At 38.5% G+C, this 24407-nt stretch overlaps 1 protein-coding gene across 5 annotated transcripts in view; it reads right to left on the bottom strand.

Annotated features, from left to right (window-relative positions):
- The window catches only part of plppr5b (phospholipid phosphatase related 5b), a 78164-nt gene that overhangs the window by 17067 nt on the left and 36690 nt on the right, over positions 1 to 24407 (bottom strand). For all 5 annotated transcript variants that reach the window (XM_037536748.1, XM_017700387.2, XM_017700388.2 and 2 more), the window contains 2 exons: positions 9989 to 10121; positions 4866 to 5116 (listed from right to left, as the gene is read on the bottom strand). In XM_037536748.1, coding sequence (XP_037392645.1) covers positions 4866 to 5116; positions 9989 to 10121 — 384 coding nt within the window. The remainder of the gene's footprint in view (positions 1 to 4865; positions 5117 to 9988; positions 10122 to 24407) is intronic.

Below are 24407 nucleotides of genomic sequence, written 5' to 3'. Positions count from 1 at the left end.
TTTTATATTATATTTAGATGCCCAAGTATGTGTGTGTGTGTGTGTGTGTGCGCGTGTGTGTGTGTGCGTGCGTGTGTGTGTATGTGTGTGTGTGCGTGCGTGCATGTGTATGGCCCGAAGGAGGTGACTGCAGTGTGCAGCTGCCTAACAGTCTTAGTTAAATCAGGCTGGCTGAGGAAGAGGCAGACAAACTGCCCAAGGCAGCCCTGTTTATGGGCCAGCTGACCCGCCTTAAAAAGAGAACTGAGGCTCCAGCACTTTGATAAAACTTAACTTCTGACGTTTTCACATTCTACAAGCAAGGCTATGCTGAAGGTCGTAGGTAATCGCCAATCACTCCTGAGGACACAAGCAACAAAGGCAATAATTGTAATCCTGAGCCATCATCCAGCACCATCTCCCTTGTTTGTTTAACTACTTGTTTGGGACTCAAAGGTCAGCAAGCTGTGACGCAGTTTCAAAGAATCTCCAGGGGCGAGAGAGTTGTGTATAGTTTTATTGTGTCCTCCAGGCTTGATATATACGTATGTGTGTGTATAAAATATACATTAATTTTGACTGGGTACTACACAAAGGACTCAACAAGGTTTGTTTCATGAGCTGTGTGTTCATCCAAAAAACCTTGCTCAGCTATTACACTGATACATTTTCTGAAAGTGATGCCCAACATTTAAAGGAATAGTTTGACATTTTCCAATCTGTATCTACCACATCTGTATTGTACTATTGAGCAGCACACAACTTTTTTTTTACTGAAGACCAGCAAACTAATTTACTTTATACACTTATAACAGCAACCTCTAGCAGAGCTACTGAATTCCATTAATAATCGTTTGATATGTGAATAAATGTTTTTGAAGCTACAGAAATTAAAATACAACGAAATTACCATTACAATAGCAATACAGGACACAGGGTGAGAAAGACATGAGAGAATGTCATACCAAACCTGTTCATAACTTCTGAACACAGGAGCAACACAGTAAAAAGCAATTCAGGTTTCATTTGTTCTATCTATTCTTTTCTGGAATGTAGGAATGATCAGAGATTCACTCTACTACACTGGTAACATATCACACATTCTTCCCTCTGTAAAACTAGTCTCATCTCTAAAAGACCAAATTAGACATATTTATACCTTCATTTATAAATGAATGAGGAATTTATGATAGTGTACAAAAACAGTACTATGCAAAGGTCTCTGTGTTTAAAACTATTTATCTAAGCAGTGTGTGTTTGTGCTTACACAAAAAACCATATAACATTAGAATAAATACAAAACACAAAAGCACTAGTGTTACAATAATTATAGGCATGTCATGATCTTGAAAATGATTGAACAATTAATTGCTGCACAAATAACTGCAATTAAAAGTTTTTTGCTCATTGTATTCAACTATTAATGCGCAAACTAGAGCAGCTAAACTGGATGATGTTATCTTTCTTCTTAGATACCAATAGTAAGTAGCTCCAAACTGACCACAGACATAGCTCAAGCTCAAATAACCAAACATTAATGTCACTCTCTAAACATCTTAGTACCAATCAACCATAATGCATTTTAATAAATTGTTTTTGTTTTCATTTGTATACATCTATTTACCTCAACCCAACTTATGAAAATGCACCCGATTTACATTCTGTTTGCTGCAATGTAAACATAGAACCGTAAAAAAAGATTTTGATATTTGAGCTGATTAGAAGAAGTTCGGTTCCAGAATTCCCAGACATCATATATATCTGTTTTATCACAAGCACACCTGATCAACTTAATGAGGCTTTGATTGAGCCAAACCAGGTATTGGATAACAACTACAAATAGCACTGTGCTGCCACCAGGAGAGGTTTGGAGGTGGTTAAGAGAAGATACTAACATACATAAAATCACTACCTTTTGTATTAATGTCCTTTGTGTTTATTCTAATATTATGTTTTTTTTTCTTCATGGAATTCAGACGCAGCCCATTAGCCTAAACATAACTTTTGAGCAAACATATTTTCTGTTGTGTTCTAAGCACAGGCAAATGCATCAAAATCACTGTCCATGGTAAGTGACTGCGCCATGGACCATATTTCTTCAACCCAATTCTTTTTCCCTCTGTAATATCCTTTCCAACCTTCAAAACTGCCTGGCCCTGGTCTTCCGACACATTAACCTTAGCATCTGAAACAGTGCTCACATTTAGCTCAGGCCTGAGTCACCCATCCCCTGGAGCTCCATCAAATATCATGTTGTCTCTGTGTGCAGCAAAACTTTGTCTTTCAGGTCAAGGGCAGCGCTTGTGGCAATACTGAAGGCTGGAGTGTGTAAACTGTCAGAAATATCAATTTTACACACTACTGCACACCAGCACTCCCTCACCCATAGAGGACCTTCCTTTCTGTTAGGCCAGTCTGCCAAAGGCTGCTATATCAGCTTGATTTACATCACTTAATGGCTTAGAAGAATATTTTTCAATTCACTCTTTTAAGAGCTCTGAAATGGACATATGGCCTTAACAGAACACTTTATCACTTTATCAATGATTTTCTACTGAATGTTGCAGTGCAAGTCTGTACATCTTTCTGCAAAGACATTTTGTACTGCCTTGAAATATCATTAACTCAATTTAAAACCCATCTTTACATCCTGAATTTTTTGCATTTTAAAAAGCATTTTTGTACGTCATATTTGTATACCTCATATCATATATTTCCTATGGTGTGCTATTTTTGAAATGCACATACATGTTAATCACATATGTCTGTGGCTAATTTTTGCCTGTAGTGACATTAGGACAGGACAGAATATGTGTGCTGATACATAAGTTCCACATCATGTATTTTCAGAAGGGCTCTTGATCCAACTATCAGCCTCTTAATGACCATTTCTAATATTCTAAAAAAGCCCATTTTCACAGACATCAGCAGAAAACAATGCCTGACCTACATAAAGGCTGATGTGCTCGACTGATAGGATGAAATAGTCCAAGCAAAGAGGCCTCCTGGGGACCAAGACAGAACATTTGCATTCTAAAACCCTCTAGACACAGAATAAAAATCCTTAAAGACTGAAATCCCAACTCGTCCCCTACTCTTTTTACATGCTAAGGTTCAGGTACATTAGGATTCCTTCTGATGGCAAGCCATCAGCTCTCATCCCCCCAGCTCCGGTCTTGTGTAAAAAAAGCCCAGAGTGAAGAGTCCATTTCACACCTGGAACTGCATCAGGAAAAAGACTGGACTGAAATGAAACAGATGCTCATTAACTACAGATTTTGGATCCTCTCTCTCTTTTGCTTTTCATTCAGGAGCATGGAGTGTCTCTAATCATACCTTTTCATTAAGCACAGTTGGAGTGTGAATTGAGAAATAAAACAGAGTCACGAGTGTAGACATTTTCCAAAGCCACAGGAGGAATGGGAGAGAGATGCAGATGCGAAAGTTGGCTATAGCCTGATAGGGCCATATCTCATCTACACTATATTTCCAAAAGTATTCGCTCATCTGCATTCACACGCATATGAACTTGAGTGACATCCCATTCTTAATCCATAGGGTTTAATATGATGTTGGCCCACCCTTTGCAGCTATAAGAGTTTCAACTCCTCTGGGAAGGCTTTCCACAGGGGCTAGTAGTGTATTTATGGGAATTTTTGACAAGTTTGTCAAGTTCTTCCACACCAAACTTGCTCATCCAAGTTTTTATGGACCTTGCTTTTTGCACTGGTGCGCAGTCATGTTGGAACAGGAAGGGGCCATCCCCAAACTGTTCCCACGAAGTTGGGAGCATGACATTGTCCAAAATCTCTTGGTCTGCTAAAGCATTAAGAGTTCCTTTCACTGGAACTAAGGGGCCGAGCCCAACTCCTGAAAAACAACCCCACATCATAATCCCGCCTCCACTTTAAACTTTACACTTGGCACAATGCAGTCAGTACCATTCTTCTGGCAACAGCCAAATCCAGACTTGTCCATCTGATTGCCAGACGGAGAAGCCATGGAAGTGATTGGAACACCTAAACTTAGTGATTTGGATGGTGAATACTTTTGGAAATGTAGTGCATCACAAATGTGACACTAGACTCATCTTTGTCAGAATAATTTGCAAAACAATAAAGATTGAAATAGATTTAATTAGGTGCTAGGTTTGAAAATAATCTAAAAGCATTTAGATGACAGTTGTGTTATGTAGGCCCATAAAGCGAGGCCTTCGAAAATAAGCAGGCTAGTCTTAAAGCTATATTTTCGTTCCGCATCAGCAATATATCAAATCGACAGATTGCATAGGCAGTTATGGCCAGAATAAGAGTTCCCATTTTCTGTTGGCACTCATTAAAAGGGAAAAAAAACATAGCAAACACAGCCATCATTGCGGCATATTGCACTGTGCCTTCCAAGTCCATGTTTTTTCGGGCTGATGAACAGAATGCAAATTCACCTCCTGCGACTGCACATCTGCATTTCAAAAGCAACCAAGGGTGATGTCATCTCCTCTGTTTGCATGGCAGATTAAAGCGTTCCATGAAGACTGCTCTAAAACAATGATATATACATCTTTCTTTATTCTTTGTCTATGACAATGCTCAACAGGAAAGCAGCAAAGTGAAGGAAAAGTAAGCTATGGCTCAATTGTTAAAATGTAGAATGTGGCCATCACTTGAGTGCTTCCACACCTGCTCTTGTCTGAATGGCCTTCCAGCTCCAAACCAAGACGCCTTAGTAGCATGAAGAGCAGTTAAATATATGAAGAATATCCTTGTTTTTAAAAAAATCATCAAAAGTAATTACTTTCTTCCAGATGCATGCCTAATTTTCAGAAGGATGCAGGAAGGAGAAGAGGAGGAGCTTGTAGTAATGCTTGTAGTTGTAAATAAGCTACTTACGGCCAGATAGAGCGCAGCATAGACGCTGAGGGCTGCTTCTTTGGAGGGGAAGGTTTTGCGGGCACGTAGAATGTCCTCCTCATTCCCAGTGCAGGCCTCCTGGTGGCTGATGTAGCGCAGGGCCTGCTGGCAGCCCAGAGCTGTGTAGTTAGGCTTACATACTGTCAGGAAATGAGGCGCAAGGTTCCCTGTTACCACCTGACCCGCATTCACAAAGATGTCTGTAGTGAAGAGACCGAACATGTACACACCTGTAGGAACAACAGTAAGAAAGAATAAAGCAAACTCCTTTTAGAGAGAGACATTCAGCTCACTGCAGTCCGCAGCACTGCATACTACTCTGACAAAGTAGACTCTTCCTGCAGGCTCCATAGAGGTCATTCTGCTTAACCGTATCAGATTAAATATTTGAGACTCCGTGTTGAGTTGCTAGTGAGCAATGGTGGGTGAATGGGCTGGGCTGTAACATCAATTCACACCTCTCCAAAAAAACAGCTGTGCCGAGATAAAACAGCCAGCAAATCTGCTGCTTTCTTGACATCAAATTGTCATGTACATCTGCCACAATAACAAATGCACTTTAATATGATAAAAACACTCGCTGGTTCATCTACAAAGATGAAAATGTACTTTGCTTCCAATTTTGTAAATTACATACATTTTCTTCAAAATACTGTATATTCCATCAACCTTAAATGAAATGAAAGAAATGCATAATTCAAATGATAGACCCCCAAACTAGGAAGAAATTGTACTCATTTTATGGCTACTGTGAGAAAAGGTTAAATCAACACAGTTCAACACAGAAAATGCAAGCTGCCCTGGAAGTCCACCTATAGTTATACGGTATCGTTAATGTCTAACATCTTAGAGTTCTATACAGGTTTCTGTAAGAAAACAAATGCATAAAATAATTCACATTGTTGCATCACACAGAATTTTTTTATATGCAGAGCATTAGATAATGCACACTGAAGAGTTTTCCTTTTAAACGGAATACATTTCAGAGCTGTCTCTTCCCTTTGCAATTCTGACATGCTGCATATTCAAAGCTCTCAATGAGATAAGAAAAAGACAAAAGTCTGTTCCACGACCGCTTTAATTCACTTTAGAGAATTATGAACGGTTAAATAGGATTTAGTTGAAGAAAGAAAATATTTAGGATGCAAACAGCTGACCATGAACAGTGTGATGAAAGCCATTTGGAGTGGCGGGATTATAGCCTTTAGCAGTAACCAATAGCCAAAACCAACACATAATTGGCCAAAGCTTCAATGCAGGCTCCTAGCCTGTCATCAGTCTGTGTCCATGCATCCAAACAAAGCTTTTTCTTCTTTGAAGACCATTTTGCTGTCAGACATTATCTACGTTGCCTTCACTGTCATCAGTGGAGAACGCCTTGTTTCTTTCCTGTTCTGAAATGTCACATACTCGTTGCCAGGTTTCCATTTTTCCACCTTAAAGGAGCTCAAAAGCTAAAATGACAGAGCCATTATTACAGGCATCAGACTTGAGTCAACAATGAATCATTTGAAAATCATGAACAAAATGCATTTAGATGACATTAACAAAACTCCAATTAACTTTTGTATACTATCAAACAGAATCTGTCAAAGGACTAATTGACAGTTTTTAGGCCTCATGACAGAGCAAAACTCCAATTCTGGCACCAAAACATAGAGGATAGGATCTTGTCATATAAGGCTGATATGCCTTATTGCACCCAACACCACAGTATAAAGATTAGATTTAAAGCATCAATTAGGAATTGCAGAAACAGAACAATGGCTGCCTGAAACGATCTCTAGGCTTGTTTAAATATACTGCTAAAAATATATTAATTATGCATTTTAGTGCCTGTGGCCATGTAGCATTATTGTTGTTTGAAAGATTCTGTTGTTATTGCCTGGCAGCTGCAGTTACTCCTTACTGGGGCTTTAAAAGGTCTTCGGCTGGCACCACATTGATCCCATTCCCTGTCATGTAGGCAGTGTTGTTGAAAGTGCCTGGGTGGCCTTGATAACTTTGATGCTGACTGGGGTTCACTGCAACAGACTGCAGTGCTGGGCCCTGGCTCCAGATCAAAGCTGCAGGTGCAATGCTCAGCACGGTCCACACAGACGGCGTGGGAGTCTAAATGGACCTCATCATGTCTTTTTTAAGCCAGGCAAAAATGCTACACTCTGGCATCCATCAAAGACTTTTGTTAGGATATTCGGATTTGAATGAATTATATTTCTTTTGCATCAGTGTATGTGTACCATAGCAGTACAAATGTCTTCAGCAGATTATGCCGTAATTAGTCTCTTCTGTATTTAGGGAATCAATCTTTGCCGCAAATCAAAGGGAATAAATCATTCCATCCATTGCATTACAAAAAAATAATGATATAATAAAAAAATCAATCAAAAAGTGTTTTTTTTATGTAACTTCCGAAACTATGCAGTACGTTTTTCTTCCCTTGAAAATGCAGTTGACACTTGAGTCACTCAGTAACTTAGTTTCAATAGAGCATACTTAGAGCTCCATGACACACTGCAGCACAAACAGTCTTTGAAGTCATCTTCAAATGCTCATTCTTCCCAGCTCTCTATTCCATACTAGGACTAAAACCTAACAAGGTGCCTCTCATAGTTGCAGAGCAAGAGAGCTTTTTTTTGAGTTAGGCATGAGCGTGTCATGACCCACAGCCAATTTCTAAATTTAATCTCTTACAAAGAATAGCACCATGTGAGTCATTATGCAAATAATAAGAGGCAGTGACTCCAGGTCATGAATCAAATGGCTTCAGCTAAGCTCGCTCTACTGACAAACAAAGAATTGGATTTACAAGTGTCACAAACACAAACACCGGCAAAGAGCTGATGGAAATGACACTATGTGTTTCTTTCACAATATAACAAAGTCAAGGGTATACGTACTACAAGATTAAATAAGCCTGCTCTTCCTGATAAAGGGTAAATCATATAGAGAGGAAACATGCATATCTCTGACTGAAAGTTTTGGAAGAGGGCCTTGTGATTAATCAAATTAAGATTAACCTTCTCAAATAATCAGCAGTGATTAGTTGGCAGTTTGGACGATAAACATGCATGCTGTCAAAATAATAAGCAGAATACTTATATAATTCTTATATAAGAACTAATATAATTTGACTCTGTATCTAAGCTATATTACAGCCTCAAGTGTGTTAATGTGCTCCCAATATAACAGGAGATAACAGCTTTGAACTGCTATCCAGATGGGGTGGGGATACTGTTTGAGCCCACCAATTCATCAATTGTAAGGTCATTCATAGAGATCTCCAATGAAACGAAAAACTGCATATTACTGTCACATATGTAATGTCGCTTCTTCTGGATCAGTTCTTCACACATTCTGGGAATGTCCTGATATTTTAAAGCTTTGGAATCATGTACATTTCGATTCTTATCTAATCTAAATAAACTACAAATGTACAACACGTTTACATTAGTTCTTGGTTTAAATTTAATACAAATTAAAAATGTTATTTTGTTGCTTTTTAGGGGTGTAGTTAATGATCAGTAAAATTCAATGTTTTTTATGAGTCCAATTGGAAAGAAAGTTTTATTTATGAAGCAAAACACTAGGGAGTCACTAAAAGCGGATAGAAGCAGCGCATCTTCATGCACAAGCAGTGGTTTCTAGTTAGCTGTTTTTCATGCCAGTCCAAAGGCCCTTTCAGGTAAAATCCCTGGTGATATCTCAGCAATAATCAGGTAGAAGTATCGAAATGTTTCTATCTGTCTGTATTAGAGCTCTAATTTGAGACAAAAAAGATGGTTTTAAACATCTGGTGTAGTGCAAATGCTTTTCCTATTGTTCTGGGTTGCTAGCTAGCATGCTCTCCCCTGAATTTATTTCGTGGAATAACAACAGTGCGCATGCTAGTCTGCACTGCATTAAGAGTAATGCAGCCAAGCTTAGCAGTTTTTTTTTGGGTGGCTTTTATAATCTAAGCAAATTCATACAGAAAATTCATGTAAAAATTCACATAGAATCTAAAACATGGTCACCCCTACACTCACTGACAAGAGTTGTCTGTAAGTATTTTTTTTAATGTTTTAAAACAATGTGGTTAAAGATACACTGTTTACTCTGGTGTTGATAAGATAAAGAAAACGTTTTTTTTTAAATTAAGCATTAAAGTGATAGGTGTACCAGGCGTTCCTTGTTGTTATAGAATATTCAAATATTGAAGGTAATATTTGATTGAATATTCAAAAGTGAAATGACATAAAAGTGACAGACCCAGTAATTTTACCACTGCTAAGAATTCTACAGAATTTTATTACACTCAGGATCGGTATGCAATTATTTTGGATACTTAATCTACTATAAATTGTCAATATGACAAGATCACACATTTTGATATGAAAAAAGAATCTGTAATAACACCAGTTTGAATAATAAGGGATGGTAAAAGGAATCACAGCTACTGGAGTGCTACAGCCACTGCTGCTGAGCTTGCAGTTGCTTTTAGTGAGGTTTTGATGATTCTCTTGGCACTGTGAGGGAGGCTTAGGAGAAATTCTTGATGTGATCTGTGTCAGCTAATGCCTTCAGATCCCTACCTCACTGCAGTCCACAGCACTGCACACTACTCAGATACTTTGAAGCAAGGGGTGTACAGAAACTGCGGTCCACCCACAGTTAAACAGTACCATCATTATGTGTCTAACCATTAAGGCTTTTATAAAGCTTCTGTGTAAAAAAAAAACAAAACTATATAATGATTCATATTTTACATACATTTCAGATGAGGCAGTGAAGTCATTCGGGGGGGAAATAGGTTGAGCATAGAAGGGAGCCTATTTGACTATGTAAATGCAGGACTTAACAAAAGATGGGAGTGGATTTCCTCTGAGGATCAGGCTAATAATCCCCTTCACTTCTGTATCCTTATCTCGTAGAGACATGAGAAAGCATGAGAGCGAGCTATACGCAGCCTCCTCTCCATCCGTTCTTTTTATCAGCTAGAGAAATGCGACTAAGGCATGAACTATAATGGCATTAGAAACAAAGAAATATAGATGCTGTAAGAACAAAGTGAGGACAAAACTACCTGTGAAATAAAATATCATATCAGATTAAGAACATACCCAAAAAGCGGAAAGTCCTGCGCACCAGAGGATTGAGGTAACAGCAGTCTCCGGTCACAATGGTCTTCTTTCTAGTGTCAAGATCTTTTGATGTATACTGCATCAGGAACAGCACTGCTTCAGTCACTGTTATCTGAAACAGTATAAAATCACAGAGGGAAAAGAGGTTGAAAATTAATAACTCATACTGTCTTAATGACTACAGAACTAAGTGGATGTTTCATAGTCTCAAGTGAGCAGTAATTACCTGACATAACAGAAAAGTCATAATACAAAAGGAACCAGCCACTGAAACAAGCTCTTTAAACCACCTGCTGAATTCACCGCAACATATTGAGGTCGATTAACTTGGCTTAGACAGTCAGTTTACATTACTTGGGCACTGAGGGAAGACACACAGGTGTCCACTGTTCATAGGTACACCAGGAGATAGTAGTGGACAGCATGGCCAAAAACTAACTCCCAGGAGAGTATCCATTCTTTTATGTCCAGTAAAATTGACTACCTCTGACATGAATTTCACAACAGGAGGTGACGGAGGGACAGCTGTATTTTTTGTTTTCATTTAAAACATGACAAACATCTTTGACTCATCCATTCAATTAAATGATTAATGATTGAACATTAGACAAATGATTGAACATTAGTGTGTTTTACGCTGTTTGTATGTTGTATTATCTGCACTTGTTTGTGGCATACAGGTATAATGTTATGTAATGCGTTATGATAAAACTTAGAGGAAGAATTTCATAGGGAATGAACCAGATATACAGTATACCGCCCACTGCTACCTGGAAATGAGTGAAAGCCTGAGGCTTGAGTCTTACTCACACAGTTTTAAATACAACCGCCTCTCTCTGTCTTCCATCTGCAGGAGTTTGAGGACACCAACAGGTGGGATGTTAGACAATAGGTACAGTGGTCCAGCAAACCAGAGATGGGAGCAGTCACCAGTGTGTGAAATGCTATAATTGAAAAAAAGTGTCTGCCGTTGCCAATGGAGACCAGAAAAAGAAAGAGAGCATAAAATGGGAGAGGTGCTTCAATTAGCCTCTCTCAGCACTGCAGGATTCCACAGATAGCTGCTTCCTGTCTAAACCTTTTTAGGGTTTGGCCTAAAAACTCATCCACTTTGGGATTTGCAAATGACCACTAAGAAAATGACTTGCTTTTTGTGCTGATGTCTATGAAGCATACAAAAACCATTAATTATAATTGTAGCTTGCTTCATGCACATTTTCTCTGTGCACCATTAGTGAAAGACCACTTAAGTGTAGTGGTCTTCAAACCCTTGTGCCTCTTATACTTCTTGTAATAATGTAATACAATAAATTTGTTAGCTGTGATTGCACTACTCATTTGGGACTTAATTAGGAAATACACTAATGTATCAAAACATCTACTAATGTCTAAAGGTCCTCTATAATTGGCATTACATCCAATAATGGTGACATCTATTAAATCATTAAATAATGTTTTAATGCTAATGTTTTAAAACCATGTTCAACGTCCTTTTAACCATATGTTACAAAACAAATTACAGATACAGTGACCTATGGACATACAGTGTCTTGTAATACTCAAAGATTCAATCTTTTTTGGATTACAAATGATACATATACGTTTCCAATTTTTTTTTTTCATCTGTAGATCATTTGAAGAAAATGAAAAACTGAAATAGATGAAAAAAGAATCGCTAGCAAGAACACAACTATCTCTTAGACATAATTCCTACTTGTAAAATATTAAATTATCACAATTTTATCCAAACAAGATTTATAATTATGAATTTCCAAAAATCACTGTAAATGAGCCACAGAGTTTAGTGGCCAGAAGTGGAGTAAAACTGCATTGGTCCGCAACATGAAAAGCTGCATAAAACCGGTCTAGAAAAGCATCAAGGTGTTACCGAAAAAAATCCAATGAAACATGTCTGAAGTTTGTCAGAAAGCACAGAAAACGTTTTGTGGTCAGATAAGAACAAGATAAAACTATCTGATATCAACTTAAAGTACTATGTATGATGCAAACCTAACACTGACCAGATTTCATTCTTACAGTGAAGTGAGGTGGTGGCAGTATCATGCTATGTGGATGCTTTTTGTCACCGCAGATGGGCTTCTTGTTAAAAATAAAGGAATAACAGGTGGAGCAAAATATGAGGAAATATTTCCAGTGAACCTGTTTTGGTTTGCTAAGAAACTGAAGCTTAGGAGAAAGTCGACATTTCAGCAACAGAAACATGATTTCAAGCACAAGGCCAAAGCAACTGGAGGGGGGCAAGAACAAAAAGGAGAATCCCCCACAATGGTCCATCAATTCCATTGTGGCGATGTAGAACAATTCTATAACTGTAGTTTGTGAATTCAATCCAAAACTGATCTGTTCAGATTGATAAAAAATATTGCAGTATAGTATGCACAACTGATACATACCCCATAATACATACTTACTAATGCAACAAACATGTTTGAGATTTATTTATTTATGTATTTAGCACACAAACTATTTATTTTTGAAACATTAAACATGTTTGAAATCTGAAAAAAAAAAAACTTTTCAGGAAGGTAAACAGTTCTGGGAGGTACTGTGCATTGAAGGTATAAGACAGATTACAGGGCCATGGAAAGAGTCCCCCTGCTTGATAACTTTTGAACTTTGCTGGTCTCCTCTCTTGCCTTGCTCAGTAGTGCTTTGGTCTGCTCCTGACACACAAGGAACCCACAGGAGCAGCTCTGGGGCAGCGTGATTTATGAATGCCTGTAGTCCATCTTTACACTGCTCACCCATGGATGAGCTCTTAGAGAAACCTCCACATACACACGGATTTATACACATGAAAAAAAGCACAAGACTTTATCTGTTCCCCCAAAACCCTGCCCCCAACATCTTCACCACATGGTAGAATCTGGGTTAATCTTTAGTTGAACTCTGTACACTCTGCATTTCATGCTATTGGTGTAACTGTGGTGCCAAGGCCGAGTCCTGTGAGTTGCACAACATTTGCATGCTATTCCAAAAAGAAAATACATTTTCTGAATGTAGGTATGTCGCTATGTATATATTAAACTTGTTTAAAATGATTTGTATATACATTTGCTACATAATATTTTTCTAGACAGTGTTTCTGCTACCATGCAGTTTGGAATCACATGTCATATAATAACTGATTTATACACAGAAATGTTGCAAACTAGACAACAAAATGTAACCTAATGGTTCATTCTCAATTTAAAGTATTCTGGGAAGAGCAATTTATTACATAAAAAATGAACAGTAATGATCCAGTTATAGTAGTTTCTTAGCCCAAAATAACAATGAATAGCTGTGTATTCAGCAAGACTTAGATCTTCACCAAAATTAGTTTAACATTGTTGAAAACATTTACATTTTTTGAAAGAAGATGCATTTTTCATTATTTATTCTATTGAAATTAAACATTTTAGAATGTTTTTACGGTTTGCTATTGTTCAGTTATTTTATTAGCTTATGCTTTTGAATACTGTTCACTCAAATAATCATTAGGTTGCCTGACTACTAATATAATTGATAGTGACAGTGCTCGTGAAAGCATAACATGTATGTGACAGAAACCCTTTGACTTAATAACACTTCTTTTCTCTACTGTTGGAGAGCAAAACGTTCATGGTATTGTTGTCACTGTCTTTTACATTCAAAAGCCGCAAATGTAATATGTAAATGACTGCAATTAAATGGTTATTTTGCACACAAGTGCTGGGCAGTATCACTGAAATTTGATATCACAATATATCAGAGGGTAATTAACCTCACATTACTAAAATGAACTCCAGTCACTGGAGTGCAAAAATACAGTGAAACTGCATGGCAACAGAGATGCTTAATTTTTTGGCCATCATATCGTATATACAATGAACATGTTGCTTGTCATGTATTGAAAAATCTATTGAAAATATCACTAAAACTGAAAAGCAATATCATGGGGTGTCAATGTAGGACTATACTAAGTACACCAGTACAGAAAATATACAGGCTAGCACTACTGTAAGTTGTGTTCTATGTGGTAGACAAGTCACGCTGGAGTGAGCAGCATATTAGCATATGTTCTCAATGATGTCGATGATGTAGCATATGTTTTCTATGATGTAGAATGAAAATATGCAGTAGAACCAATTTTATTATAACATCCATGTAACTGTAACAACCAGCATTTTAACACTGCCATAGAAAAAAATAAAACAGGGACACAATGCACACAAAATAAATAGTGACTATATAGTTATATGCAATTTATGCACAATGTTTCAATCCATCAAAATACCCACATGCACACATCAGAAACACCTGAGATTTGTCAGGGTTCTCCCAGCATGAACATTAAGGCAAGAAGTGGAGATTTGAATGCTCATTTGCATATTGCAGCCATCTGCAACTTGCATATGATTGATATGGATACTGTTATTGCAGTAGCCAATGCTGTGATAATGCTAAACTAATGATACACTGCGCAGCACAATCCTCAGTCTTTAAACAGTATAAAGGAGAACAAGTCTGCACAGATAGAAGTGACAGCATACCAGCACATAAACAAAGAGCTAATCTGCATGAGAACAAACCGAGGCTAAGCCCTCAGTTCTAAGCTCTGAGAATGAGGCTCCACTATCTCCCTTGATGGCACCCTCTACTAGAGCGCTGCACAGCCTTAGCAGCCTGTCACCTCCGCTGCAATCACATGCCATGATGAGGCTTGAGGAGCACAGAGGGGAAGGCATCTCTGCCAAAGCCTATGCTCTCACGCCTGCAGAACACAGCACATTTCATAGACTCTTCTGTGTTTGCCACAGGGGACCAGCTCTGCTGGGACAGCCACTTTTGCTGCTGCTGTAGCTGCATTTGCTTCCTAGTTATTGTTCAACCTAATCTACACTTAATAAGAATAAAGATTCTTGCCTTGGATGTACAGTCTTAGGAAAAACCTTTAATTAGTAAAGAATTTTTGCACTGTATTAAGGTTCTTTAAGCTTAAAAAAATGTTTTCATATTACAGATCTCACTTACAGAATGTGCAGAGTGAAAAAGTGCTTTTGGCATGGGGGGGGGGGGTCATAGTGCTACATTTGTGATGTGCTGAGGGCCAAAAACACAAAAAAAAAATATATATTTCCACATGTATTTTGTCATCTGCCTTCACACGCATATGAACTTGAGTGACATCCTAATCTTCAATCCATAGGGTTTAATATAATGTCGGCCCACCCTTTGCAGCTATAACAGCTTCGACTCTTCTGGGAAGGCTTTCCACAAGGTTCAGGACAGTGTTTATGAGAATTTTTGACCATTCTTCCAGAAGGGCATTTGTGAGGTCAAACACTGATGTTGGACGAGATGGCCTGGCTCAAGGTCTCCACTTAAATACACTCCAAAGGTGTTCCATCGGGTTGAGGTCAGGCCAGTCAAGGTCTTCCAAACCAAACTCATCCATGTATTTATGGACCTTGCTTTGTGCACTGTTTCATGTTGGAACAGGAGGGGGCCATGCCCAAACTGTTCCCACAAATTTGGGATCACAAAATTGTCCAAAATCTCTTGGTCTGCTCAAGCATTGAGAGTTCCTTTCACTGGAACACCAGAAGGGGCCGAGCCCAACTCCTGAAAAACAACCCTACACCATAATCCCCCCTCCACCAAACCTTACACTTGGCACAATGCAGTCAGACAAGTACCATTCTCCTGGCAACTGGCAAACCCAGACTTGTCCATCAGATTGCCAGACAGAGGAGTGTGATTCGTCACTCCAGAGAACACGTCTCCACTGCTCTAGAGTCCAGTGGTGGCGCTTTATACCACTGCATTCGACGCTTTGCGTTGCCCTTAGTGATGTAAGGCTTGGATGCAGCTGCTCAGCCATGGAAACCCATTACATGAAGCTCTCTACACGCTGTTCTTGATCTGAAGGCCACATGAAGTTTGGAGGTCTGTAGCGATTGACTCTGGAGAAAGCTGGTGACCTCTACGCACTATGGGTCTCAGCATCCACTGAACCTGCTCTGTCATTTTACGTGGCCTGCCAATCACTTTCACGTTTTTTACGTTCCCAATCACTTTCACTTTGTTATAATACCACTGACAGTTGATTGTGGAATATTTAGTAGCGAGGAAATGTCACGACTGGACTTGTTGCACAGGTGACATCCTATCACGGTAGTATGCTGGAATTCACTGAGCTCCTGAGAGCGACCCATTCTTTCAATAATGTTTGTAGAAGCAGTCTGCAGGCCTAGGTGCTTGGTTTTATACACCTGTGGCCATGGAAGTCATTGGAACACCGGAATTCAATGATTTGGATGGGTGACTGAATACTTTTGGAAATATAGTGTACAACTAAATAAGAAGTTTTAAAAATGTATATTATAGAAGTACCCTATATGTTGTTACCTCACTCTTACTGGGTGAGTGGTAGGGATGTCCATATGTACATGGTTAACCAATTGGTATAGGTATTATAACAGTGAGATCACTTTTCTGGTATTTATTATGTTTCTTCATTGAAAGGCAGAGAACACACACACACATTATATATATATATATATATATATATATATATATATATATATATATATATATATATATATACACACATACTGCTCAAAAAAATAAAGGGAACACTCAAATAACACATCCTAGATCTGAATGAATGAAATATTCTCATTGAATACTATATATATATATATATATATATATATATATATATATACACATATACACACTGCTCAAAAAAATAAAGGGAACACTTAAACAACACAATATAACTCCAAGTAAATCAAACTTCTGTGAAATCAAACTGTCCACTTAGGAAGCAACACTGATTGACAATCAATTTCACATGCTGTTGTGCAAATGTAATAGACAACAGGTGGAAATAATTGGCAATTAGCAAGACACACTCAATAAAGGAGTGGTTCTGCAGGTGGGGACCACAGACCACTTCTCAGTACCTTTCTGCTTTCTGGCTGATGTTTTGCTCACTTTTGAATGTTGGTGGTGCTTTCACACTCGTGGTAGCATGAGATGGACTCTACAACCCACACAAGTGGCTCAGGTAGTGCAGCTCATCCAGGATGGCACATCAATGCGAGCTGTGGCAAGAAGCGTCGTGTCCAGAGGCTGGAGGCGCTACCAGGAGACAGGCCAGTACACCAGGAGACGTGGAGGAGGCCATAGGAGGGCAACAACCCAGCAGCAGGACCGCTACCTCCGCCTTTGTGCAAGGAAGAACAGGAGGAGCACTGCCAGAGCCCTGCAAAATGACCTCCAGCAGGCCACAAATGTGCATGTGTCTGCACAAACGGTTAAACACCGACTCCATGAGGATGGTATGAGGGCCCGACGTCCACAGAAGGGGGTTGTGCTCACAGCCCAACACTGTGCAGGATGCTTGGCATTTGCCAGAGAACACCAGGATTGGCAAATTCACCACTGGTGCCCTGTGCTCTTCACAGAGGAAAGCAGGTTCACACTGAGCACATGTGACAGACGTGACAGAGTCTGGAGACGCCGTGGAGAGCGATCTGCTGCCTGCAACATCCTTCAGCATGACCGGTTTGGCAGTTGGTCAGTAATGCTGTGGGGTGGCATTTCTTTGGAGGGAGACCATCCACCACCTCATCAGGAGCATGCCCAGGCGTTGTAGGGAGGTCATACAGGCACGTGGAGGCCACACACAATACTGAGCCTCATTCTGACTTGTTTTAAGGACATTACATCAAAGTTGGATCAGCCTGTAGTGTGTTGTTCCACTTTAATTTTGTGTGTGACTCCAAATCCAGGCCTCCATTGGTTAATAAATTGATGATTTTTGTGTGATTTTGTTGTCAGCACATTCAACTTCATCCATTCAGATCTAGGATGTGTTATTTGTGTGTTCCCTTTATTTTTTTGAGTAGTGTATATACACAATATGCAGGTTCAGTGAACTGCCAATTATGTGTTTTCATAGCTTGCATGTGCAACTAAGCATGTATATTACATTTTTCTGCAATGAATCACAAGTGCGTGAGCACACTGCCAAGGCTGCACTGTTAAAGACATCACTGGAAAGGCAGAGGTAGTGGTGTAGCCTAAGCTGTGGTTTTAGCTCATTAACTCATTTGAAGAGACAGCCTCAGTTACTAATCTGACACAAAAAAACCTACTGACTCCTTTTGGCAATTTTTGAATAGCAAAATGTTTTCAAATGTAATCCTCAGAATGCTTGCCAATTGTTATTTAACACAAATGCTGCCACCTAATAAGTTGTTGTTTCCCAAAGTCCACAACATATTGAATGTTGAAACTGAGAAATTGTATTGTTTTTTGAAAAATATATGCCCATTGCACATTTGACACCAGCAACACGTTTAAAAAAAATTGAAATGGGGGCATGTTTACTACTGTGTTGCATCACCTCTTCTTGTGACAACACTCTGTAAGGGTTTGGAAACTGTGGAGACCAATTCTTGTTTGATACAGTATTTCAGCTGGTCAATAGTTCAGAGTCTACTTTGTCATAATTTACATTTCACAATGCGCCAAATGTTTTCAGTGGGTGGCAAGTCTGGACTACAGGCAGGTCAGTTTAGCCCCTGGACTCTTTTACTACAGCCATGCTGTTGTAATAATTACAGAATGTAGTTTTGCATTGTTACGCTAAAATAAGCAAGATCCTCCCTGAATAAGACGTCTGGATGGCAACGTGTACTCCAAACTTGTATATATCGTTCAGTGTTAATGGTGTCTTCACAGATGTGCAAGACATTCATGCCATGTACACTAATGCACACCTATACCTTCATGGACGCTGAGTTTTGAACTGTGCATGGATAACAAGCCGGATGGTGCTTCTTTTTAGCCGGGAGGATGCAGTATCCATAATTTCCAAAAAAGAATTGTAAATTTTGAATTGTCAGACCACAGCACACTTTTCCATTTTCTCTCCACCTTAAATGAGCTCAAGCCCAGAGAAGGCAATGAAGTTTCTGGATCCTGCATATATGATTTCTTTTTTGCATTTGTGGATGCAGCAATGAACTGTGTTCACAAACAGTGGTTTGCAGAAGTATTTCTGAGCCCATGCAGTGATTTCCACTACAGAATTGTGCTTGGTTTTAATGCAGTGCTCATAAAAGGCCAAAAAAAATCACAGCCATCCAGTTTTGGATTTCACCCTTGCCCATTATGTAGAGATTTATACAGATTCTCCGAATTTTTTAATGATATTATGTATTGTAGATGTTCCCCAAGTTCTTTGCTATTTTACTTTGTGAAATGTAACTCATGAATTGCTGCACTATTTGCTCAGACTTTTACAGAGTGGTGAACCCCTCCCCATCTTTATTTTTGAGAGACTCAGCCTTTCTGTGATGTTCTTTTTCTAGCCAGTCATATTAATGACTTGCTGCCAATTAACCTAATTAGTTGTGAGATATTCCAATAGGTTTTGTTTTAGCATTATACCACTGTACCTGTGTTTTGTTGCCCCATCTCAACTTTTTAAAAATGTGTTGGTGGCATCAAATACAAAAAGGGCATATATTTTTCAAAAAACAATTTCAACAGTTTCAGCATTTGATATGTTGTGTTTGTACTATCAATCAAATATTAATAAGATGTAACTGATTTGTACATCATTGCATTCTGACACTGTTGCACAGTGTCCCAACGTTTTTTGAAATGAGGTTGTAGAATATATGTCCCTAGTGAGGGGATGGGGTCAGGTCAGGCCAACATGTTCACAAGCTAATTTTACAAACCCTTTCAAACTGCTTTAAAAACAGTTAGCAGCTTTTTTTCAAGCGTCTGTCAGTATAGCTGTGTAGAAAAAAGAGGCAAGAGTGTAGGCAAGAGCGAGAGAGTGGCAGAGAAGAAGAGAGAGAGAGAGAAAGAGAGAGAATGTGAAAGAGAGAAAGAAAGAGGGAGGACAGGAGTTCAAGTTCAAGTTCAAAGTGTTTATTGTCATTTGCACAGAGGAAACAGGTTTCCTTATATACAATGAAAAGCTTACTTTGCTCCTCGCTAAGAATGCCAAATATAACATTAAAAATACAGAAAGAGTACATATACAAGCATATATATTAATCAAGAAATAACGCACTAAATATAGGCTACTAATAGAGGTTTTTAAATTTACAACAGGTTAGGTTGCAATGTATAAATTACAGTGGTATGGATGGATAGTGCTGTGCCTTGCCGGGAACATGATTATCTGCAGCAGAAGGGGCGCATTGACATTCTGCTATTATAAACAATGAAACAGTGATGCTGACAAATGCTACTGATGCCAGTCTACATTGCTTTGTATGACACTCAATCTTTTCATTAAGACTGATGCATGTACATCAGAGATCGAAGCAATTCTTCAAATATTAATTTAGAACTGGCAGAAATAAATCATTATTACCTCGGCCAATAATGTTTGAAACATCATTATTTACGTTACCTTTTGCTAACAGCATTTCTGCTTTCTTGGCCTTTTAACACTAGTTATTCTTGTCATGATCCAGCATGTACTTATCCAGCCTTCTGCTGAGTGCACAGTAGAGATCAATTAAGACTTTAAACATTGAGCCAGTGCATGGGAACATTTGTCAGTGTTTCTGTGACCTGAACTGTGGCTAATCTCAGGTGAAAATAGAAACTCCGTTCACCACACCTAATGAAGAGGAAGCAACATGCTGCGCCTCCATTTTCAACCAGCATGCAGTTCCCAACATCACAGCAAAACCTGGAGACTAAGCAAAGCAAGTCCATCAGGACCACAGACTGAGCTAATCAGTCAGGTATAAGAAAGGTAGCTGCTCTTTTCACTTTGTTCCATATGAATGAGACACTTACACTTTGAGAGGTTACTGAGGTCTTTCATAAGCATAGAGAATGGAGAGGGACACAATCCTTTAAAAATTAAGCCAACTCTTGGCGTCGAGATTCTTGCTGCTCCAGGCAATTTCTCTCTCATTACTTTTTTAGGGGACCACAGGATAATATTTCAGTCGCCCTCAAACCACCACACGAGAGCACTGAAATACTAATCACTGGAAGTGGGATCTTCAAAAAGAGAGTGATTTGCATAAGGTCATAAATAATTAAGACTACTGAAATGGAACGGTCAGGGATTTAAGCACAACCAAGGAATGGGAAGACTCCAGCATAATCACTGAGAATTAAGTTATACAATCTAGTAACCATTTAAATTTGCACCAAGGCCTACTCACTACTGTAAATGTATACTATAGATGGCTCCTCTAAACCATCATGAATATGAATTTATAATTACTTCTTGAAAACAAATAAATTACAGCTGCTTTAGGTGAATGCATCATACATTCTTTCCAGGCATCCATGTCACCTCATCTTGGAGCGCAACAACCTTCACCACATTACATGTGGCTATTGAAGCTAAGGACCAAAGACGCCTGAGAAATCATGTGTGGGAGAATTTAAATTATCAGATGATAAGAAAAATGTTCAGTGCAAAATTTTGTGATGAGAGATGTCTACCATGGAGGCACATGTTTGATGAAACATCTGAAATCGGGATATTTTGTACATGCATGTTTACTTACACAAAAGCATAATGATCCTCAAGCAAGTACCACCATGTGTCCAATCCACTGTCTTCAACTCTATATATTACGCAATCGCTTGCAACTACCACTCCAAGACGATAATCACATTTAAGTATTTTAGAACACTGTAGAAAGTGAAAGTGTGTGATTTGACTGGATCTCTATAGAGCTTAAATTTCACTTTTAAAGAACAACTGTGTGAACTGAAATAATTATTAAAATGGAAGCGTACCTGTCAGACGACTAAAAATCTTCAAATAATACTGTTTTTAAGGGTGATTTTGAGAATGAATGTTTCAGCGCTCATTCAGAAATACCAATGAGCAATTGAAGCCTCTAAAATGCCTTTCGGCAAAGCCCTAGTTTTCGCAGATTTCCTGGTAACCCTCCATACATTTCAGCGAAGGGTATGGAGAAGAAACAGTGTCATTAATATTTATAAAGCATATTGTGCTGCCCACCCTCTCATGTTTTAAAATTGTTTACATTCAGCTCTCTGATTTGTGTTTTTATGCATGTGTGACAAACACGTGTGATGTCACATGTAATGCTAGGAGACAACAAAGACAAATAACATAGGGTAGGGGCAATATGAATACAGGGCAATGTGAATACATAGATAAAATGATTTTAAATTACGACTGGAGTGAAACTGACATTGCATGACCCTCAACAAAGAACATAAAAGGTTTGAGAAAGACGCTTTCGTGCAGGCTTCCATGTAAGCAGAGATTTGTCATTTGTAGGACCTAAAGAAAAAAATGCCCATTCACTTGATTCACACACCTTTTCACAAAAGAACAGCGCACGCCAATTACAAGAAAACATACAGGCAATTTAACTAGACCAGACCTGTAGTGGCTAGTGGCAGGAAAATAAAGCGTATTTCTTAACAAGAAATGTCAGACTGACCTAGTTTCTCAAAAACTCTGAAAATTCACACATCAATTTATTTCAAATATTCATTTTATCTGTTCGGCTAGTTTTGGCAGAGTGAGATGTTCAGCTACATCCATAATTCACAGCATCTTCTGAAGTGAACTCAAACATGCAAAGATAGTTTTAAACATCAACCTAAACACTGCTAGTACACACAGCTAAAAATGTCCAAATTCTGTCAAGTCGTGAAGTTTCATTCGCACTGTCCAGGGGTATAGTTCAAAGTGATCATTCTGATATATGTGGACTGTTATGAGCTGTCATGATTACTGTTTACAACTGTCACGAATCCGCAGAGTCCTAGCAAGGATTTGGACTTGATCTCCCAGAATCCTCTGGGAGATCAGTTGACTCCTGGAGTCTTCTCAGGTATTGTTTCTGTTTGTGAACGACTGAGTCTTATATCTTTTTTTGTATTTTAGTGAATGACCTGTACTTTTCGTTTCTCCAACTCTGTGTTTTGCTGTGCCCTCTGGATTGTTTGCCCTGGATCTCTGATTACTGTTTTTGACTTTTTTGCTTGTTTTTGAACATGCCTTATGCCCACTCCCTTTTGGATTATCACAACAGTGCTATGTTTGTTTATTTATGTCGTGTCTTCTGGATTTGAAGCCTGCCTGTTTTTTGACTACGAACTTGGACTCTGATTTCACTAGTAAAGCCTCCCTTTTTTTCTTTAACCTCGAGTGTCTCAATTCTGTTAAAACATTACAACAACCATGGCCCCAGTGGGTTTTTCAAATTATCAGATCATCACCAGTGAGTGAATATCACAAGTTTACAGATGCAGAAAGTACTTGTGAAATGATGTTTATAGCCAACATGCTGCATGCAACATACTGGTATGTTCACTTTCTTTTGTTGCTTTATTTAAATAGCTTTGATTTTCCTACATTTCTGTTTCTTAATGGTTTTTATGGGCTAAATTGGCAATTCTTAATCCTGGTGCTTGAGTGCCTCTATCCTGTGTATTTTTTTATAGTCTCTTTTGTTTCCAACACATATGATGCACCTTATGAGGTAAATAATAAGTCCTTTCTGAGGCGAAGTGGGTGAACAGTAGAACATGCAGGGCAGTGGTACTCCAGGACCAAAATTAAGAATCACTGGGCTAAATAATACACTTGTTCAATGGATTGGCTCTGCTATTACTGGAGCAGCTATGGTAGTAAATATTGCTGACAATATCTTTAGTTTGCACTGTGCATGTTAGTTACCTCCCTAACTCCGACCAACATTAACAAACATTAGGCTTATTTAATTTAAGTTAAACTTCTAACACACTTTTGTGATCTGGTATTGCAGGCCTCTGGCAAACATGACCTGCAATCTAAAACAGCCTCTCCGATAAGACTGAAAATTTTCTAAAGAAGTGGATACTAAGGACGTCCCAGTCATGTTTTTGTCTTTTTCCTTGAGCCTGATCCAAGTCTGAATCCAATATTTGTCTTGATCCAATATTTGATTTTTTTTATAGATAAAACAAATGCACTGTACACTTTTCAAATACATTACATTTCAGCATAACTTGGGAAACAATTATTTAAAAAAATACACTCAGTTGTAGACAAAGTCTGTTTATGTCACCTCAATGACAGTGGCATGAATAGACCACAACAGAGTAAAATAACTTTAATGAAAGACTGGCTATTTAACTTGCCTTAGCACAGCCAATATCAATCACCAATATCAATATCAATCTTTCAGATCACACCAGAATATTCCTATATTTTGGAGTCAGAATATTTGAATATGTTTAAGTATGCACTACTTTGTCGCACTTGTGTTCCATTTGAGCAAGCAAAGATCTCCGAATTAATTAAGTACCACCATATGATTGCTTCAGTCAAATGTTATTGAACATCAGATAGTATTGACGTCTATAGATAATCCTCTTGTTA

This window comes from Pygocentrus nattereri, chromosome 3, assembly GCF_015220715.1.
Source record: "Pygocentrus nattereri isolate fPygNat1 chromosome 3, fPygNat1.pri, whole genome shotgun sequence".
Classification (NCBI taxonomy): domain Eukaryota; kingdom Metazoa; phylum Chordata; class Actinopteri; order Characiformes; family Serrasalmidae; genus Pygocentrus; species Pygocentrus nattereri.
This window is presented reverse-complemented; position numbering and strand designations above follow the sequence as displayed.